The 6,000-nt window shown below is 31.2% G+C and overlaps 1 protein-coding gene across 3 annotated transcripts in view; it reads left to right on the plus strand.

The window, feature by feature from the left end:
• The window catches only part of LOC124510805 (zinc finger MYM-type protein 2), a 102,565-nt gene extending 98,382 nt beyond the window's left edge, over positions 1–4,183 (plus strand). For all 3 annotated transcript variants that reach the window (XM_047077463.1, XM_047077469.1, XM_047077478.1), the window contains 4 exons: positions 242–356; positions 1,250–1,501; positions 1,764–1,884; positions 3,311–4,183. In XM_047077463.1, coding sequence (XP_046933419.1) covers positions 242–356; positions 1,250–1,501; positions 1,764–1,884; positions 3,311–3,503 — 681 coding nt within the window. In that variant the 3' untranslated portion in view covers positions 3,504–4,183. The remainder of the gene's footprint in view (positions 1–241; positions 357–1,249; positions 1,502–1,763; positions 1,885–3,310) is intronic.
• Positions 4,184–6,000: the final 1,817 nt, after the last annotated feature.

Here is a 6,000-nt window from a genome sequence, read left to right on the forward strand (position 1 = left end):
TTTTAAGCCAAAGAGTAATTGGCAACTTTGATTCTTTATGATTTCTAGGTATATAGATAAAGCCAGTAATCTCTCCTGTTGTATTATTGTAGTGTGCCTGGTTTTTTGGTTTTTGATTTTTGGTTGTTTTTTTTTTTTTTAGATAAAAGCTTTCTTTCTTAAGACATATTGTATAAGTATATATTCACTCTTTATAATAAGCTGGTTTTCCTTCAAGAAACTTTTTTTTTTTTTATTGTAGTACTTGTGTGGTAGTAATCGAAAAGACAACATATTCATTGATCCAGGATACCAGACATTTGAGCAAGAATTGAATAAAATACTTCGAAGTTGGCAACCAAGTATACTTCCAGATGGTAATGCTCGCTTGCTGTCTCTCTCATATATATACATATATATATATATACATATATATTCTACATATATATATACATATATATATATACATATAAATTCTACATATATATATACATATATATATGTATCCTGAAAATATCCTGAATATTTATACATATATATATATATATGTAGAATTTTTCAGGATTGAGAGTTTTTAATGTAACTTCTCTACTATTGTATCTGTCTCCTATGAGTATTCTGGTTCTTGAGGTAATCCTCTCTTAAATAAAAGTGTTGCTGACTTGCTACTGGGATTTTTATTTTTACAGAAAGTATGTTAAAAATAATTAGGAAATAATTTAAATTAGTGTATTTTTCCGAGTACTTATTCATGAACTCATCTGTTCATCTTTTGTTGAATTAGAAATGAATGTGGTTGATAACTAGTGTTTATAAAGAACTTTGTAATAAATGTGACTTGCTTTCTCTGGAGTAAGAAACTGGGTGTGTATTCTTAAGCCCTGCTGTGGATATTGTGATACAAATTTCTCTAAGAAATCTGTTTTAGATGTGTGAAGAAAATGTGTGTGTGAATGGAAATCACCTATTTTTTTTCCCCAGCAATCGTGCAGATTTAAATTCCTTTCTGACTGTTGTGTGCTTGTCCTATAGAAGACCAGAAGCAAACATCTAGTCTCTTATTCCAGAGATGCTAGCACCATAGTCTTGTGTATTCCCTAGCTTCTTTTGTCATAGAGCTGCATAGGTAATTCTGAAAGTGTGTTTTGACCTGGTGTGAATGGAGGATTGAAATAGGTTTGTTCTTGAATTAACTTTATTTTTTTTTTTTAGATGGTTAAATGGTCATTATTTTATTTGTTGTAATTTTTAAAAAATATTTCTGTTTAAGGGTCAATATTTTCTCGAGTCGAAGAAGATTATCTCTGGAGGATAAAACAACTGGGATCACACTCTCCAGTAGCTCTTCTGAATACCCTGTTCTACTTTAACACTAAGTATTTTGGTCTGAAAACAGTGGAACAACACTTAAGACTTTCCTTTGGCACTGTGTTTAGGCACTGGAAAAAAAATCCTTTAACAATGGAAAACAAAGCATGTCTTCGATACCAAGTGTCTTCCTTATGTGGAACAGATAATGAAGGTAGTGTAACATATTTTTATGTTTGTATTGTCTGTGGCAGGGATGGCCAAACTTTGCCTTAGTAAAGACCACCTGGGTCACTTGTTAAGTCTCTAAGGACTGCCATTTTCATAAAGTAAGACAACCTATATCTTCTTAAGACATCTTAGTTCATTTTGTTTGAAAAAGCCACATATTTGGTATAACAGATAGAAGGAGTGAATAGTACTATTCTTTCTTCAAGATTAGTCTCAGGAAGTTCATGTAATTTTTATTTTTTAAGATAAAATTACTACTGGAAAAAGAAAACATGAAGATGATGAGCCAGTATTTGAACAAATTGAAAATACAGCCAATCCTTCTAGATGTCCTGTGAAAATGTTTGAATGCTACTTGTCTAAAAGGTAAGTGTTAATGATATTTAACTTTTTAAATGGTAGTATAGGTTAGTTTCCTTGAATTTAACACTACCAAGAGGTGACATTTTTCACTGATCTTTCTTAGATTTTTCTCTCACTTCTCACTCACATCTAATGTTTGTAAGTCTCATTATTGTAAAATACCTAGCTTATACTTCATACTTTAAGGTTCAAGCATATGTTAAGAAATTGTTGTTTAGTGAAGTTACTACTATTATTGTCATCTTTTAAATTACAGCAATTCCAATAATAAAGCATAGGACACAAACTTTTTTTTGTAAAGGGTCAGATAGTAAATATTTTAGGCTTTTTAGGCTATAGAGAGTCTCTATTGAAGTTAATCCATTCTGTTGTTATAGCCAGAAACCAGCCATATACTATTATAAATAAATGGCCCTATAGTATTTTTATAGTACTTGTAGTGTACAGTTTTAGTGTGTTCTAAAACCTGAGACAAACAAGTGATGGGCTATAGTTTGCCCACCCCCTGGTGAAAAGGTATGTTCAAAGGTAGAATAGATAGATGGAGATGAAAATGAAATCTTTACATGTAAGAGAAAATGTTCCTTTAAGAAGGTCTTACATAGTGTTCTGAAAGTACTATACTTTTCAACTATACCACCACTTTGTTCCCTCAATCTAATACCAACAGGCATTTTAGAAAATGTTAAACCATTGAGATGTTTAGAGATCATAAACTATTTTATGCTTGTCCATTGCTTTATATATATGTACTCTTTAATTTTCGAAGGCTTAGTATGAACTAAGAGTTCATTTCCTTATGTTAAGTGGTATAAATTATAGATAGGTCCCCAAATGAGTTCTTAAGAACTAATGATGTCATCTACAGATAATAGTAGTATTTTTGACTGGTTTGGGGTGGCCCTGTTTGGCTGCAACTGTGTTAGATCTTCCAGTGGTGGTAACTCTTAGTTGGAAATCCCCATCTCAGTATTGTTGGTATTTTAAAAGTGAAATTTCTATTGTATAATGCTATTAGGTATTTTTATTTTATGGGCTACTATATTTCATCAATTTTAAGACACACTTTTCAAATTTTACTATCTCTGAAACTGGGATGCATGTTATAATTGATACAACTTAAAATTATAATTGACAGTGTTCTACTTGTTTAGTGGCAACATTAAAATAATGATTAAAAATATTATTTCTTTTGATGGTGTTTTGGATTCAGTGAAATAATGGAATTCAAATGGTGGGAAAATAATCTTTTATCACAGAAATTAACTTTGAAAATATCTTAATGATAAAAAAAATTAATATAAGTAATGACATGATCTGACCACATAATATGGTTAGTAGTAACAGCATTGTTCTTGGAAGACGAAAAGAAAGTTGTGGGGAATTTTGTATATATACTGTGAAATTGACTTTCTCCTTTCTCCCAAAGTCCACAGAATCTTAATCAGAGAATGGATGTTTTTTATTTGCAACCAGAATGCTCTAGTTCTACAGATAGCCCTGTCTGGTACACATCTACTTCACTGGACCGAAACACCTTGGAAAATATGCTTGTACGGGTTCTTTTAGTAAAAGATATTTATGATAAAGACAATTATGAACTGGACGAAGACACAGACTAAAAAGGAACGTTTCAGAAGCAATCGGGATAAAACAGCATTAGATAGTCATGCTGCTAGATCTTTATTATGGAAAACATTTCAAGTTTACTCCTTCTGTTTTGAGTTTTGTAGCAGTGTACCCACACTGGGTATTACCATGTAAATAATCTGTGAGTGAAAGTTGCCATTATTCTATGTAGTGGTTTTAGGATACTTAACAAATACATTCAAATTCTTTTTTTATTATTTATTTGATTAGGTATGTTTGTAACTTTTTACATTACAAAATACGAATGAGAATGTGCCATGTATAATTTTTTTCTTGTAGTAAGAAACATCCATATTGCACAACTCTACTGTTGCAAAGCTTCCTTGAAAGGAGGCTCTTTTACTGGGTTCTTTACCAGATGGTTGTGTATGGGTAGCACTACTAAAAGTTTAGAACTTGCAGTGTCTTTCCGAATTTTTAAAATAAACTGTAAACTAATAGGCTGGGTTTTTTGTTTTGTTTTTTGGGGGTTTTGTTTGTTTGTTTTACGTTTTAGTTACTGAAGCCTTACAAGGTTATGTAGAGAGATACCATCTTCTGTACCAAAAATAGACAAGAGAATGCTGTCGATATTGGTGTACTGTAATGTGAATCTATACTGGTGAAAACAACTTTTTGTTCCCCTTATTAAAACCTTAGTGTCCTTTTCTCATTTGTGGCTTTCTGCATCACCCCAGTCAATAATATATATATATATATGTGTGTGTATATATATATATGTATGTATATATGTGTGTGTATATATATATATATATGAAGAATGATGTTGAAAACATGATCATTGAGACATTTTCTTTGTAAAAATGTCCAATGAAAGTACAAAATTCTGTTTTCTGTGCCAACCATAAGTATCCAAAATCCCATTCATTTATAGAAGTTTGATTTTTCTTTTTTCCCCTTAAAGATACAGATCATGTTGCAGTATCTGAGTAGTACTCTAAAACTTTACCAACTTTATTAGGATTTTTATATTGCCTTCAAATATGACTGATGGATACATTGGATAAAATTATTTTTAGAGATGCCGCTCCTAAAATAGTTGTTACAGAAGGTCGATCAAGTTTAAATAAGAGAGTATCACATTTTTACTATGAAGATTACCAGTGTAGTGATTCTGATATTTCAGATGATTGAAGAACAAAGAAAGAAACTGATGGATAAAGTCTGTCTCAAAGGAAATCACATTTGATGTTAGATTGTTTGGCTTTTAAAATTACTTCTTATAGAAGATAAAAGCATTTTAAAACTTTGTGCTTCTGCATAGCAATTTATCTGTTTAGACCTTTTCTTTTAGAGTAAGGAAGTTTACTTAAAATCCTACTTGATAGAGGCTGAGCAAAATGCTGGCTGCAAATTATTATAAAGAAACCATTTGGCTGACTTCATAGAGCATGTATGTAATCATATTGTTTTGTTTCTAATTCCTGACTCATCATGGTGACATTAGTTTTTTAAAATTGTTGCAGGGGGTGGGGGTGGGGCGGAATTTGGGCTATTTTCCACAGTGATTAGGCAACGTCTACACATCCCTTAGGTATTTCTCCTTTGCTTAGGATAAATGTTAGCATTCAGAAGAAATTTTCTCATCATGATATAGAAAAATTCACAAGTATAATCACTGTATTTTAAAGCAATAATTATCAGAAGTGGTTTTGGCATAAAATTACTTTATAATGTCCTAATTTGTTTTATAAGTTTGAATAACATACCTGTCCCTTAATTTTATATTTGTTGATTTCATAATCACACAGCAAATCTGATATTACTTTACTAAAATAGATTGCTCATTGTCTATTTAATTAAGAAAATTGGGTAACATTTAAAATATATACTATAAAAATTTCCTCACACTTAAACTTTTTCCAGAAGTACTTTAAGCACTTTTCCTATAGATGCATATTGTTGATTAAAAGGTGGTTAATCCTAGCCATCTTTTATTCTTCACAGTGGTGCTATATTCCATCAAGAGCAATAACGTTTTCCCCAAATGTCACTTAATGTTTATTCTCCCAGATACCATACATTTCTGCCACGGTGCTGTTAAGCACCTTGTCTGGCTATTTACATCTCCTTTATTGTACACTAGCTTTTCTAAACAGAAATGTCTACATAATTTTGATCTCGACATGATTGAGGATTTAGAGCTCTTGTTTTTGTCTTGAATGCAATCCAAGGATTAACTTGACTCTCAGGGGGAAAAGAAAAACAAAACTTTATAAGAATTGTTTATTCTGTGAAACTTATTTCACCTAGAATACATTTCATTGGTTCCTGGATGTCCTTAGTTTGTGTGGTCATAGCTGACTGCTGAGAAAAAGGACAGTGAAATGGTAGCAGTTTCTTTTTGCTTCTTAGTGATTTCTGTTTATAGCATCCTGTAAATATAACTTTATTGTCTTTAGATGTCTATTGGAGATGCTATATTTTTTTGTTCTGAAGGTTTTGCCATTTAAAATGAATCAAAGTTTT

The sequence above is a fragment of the Lynx rufus genome, unplaced genomic scaffold (assembly GCF_022079265.1).
Source record: "Lynx rufus isolate CCGP_SWC_20201006 ecotype Redwood Valley unplaced genomic scaffold, mLynRuf1.p SCAF_1, whole genome shotgun sequence".
NCBI classification, from domain to species: domain Eukaryota; kingdom Metazoa; phylum Chordata; class Mammalia; order Carnivora; family Felidae; genus Lynx; species Lynx rufus.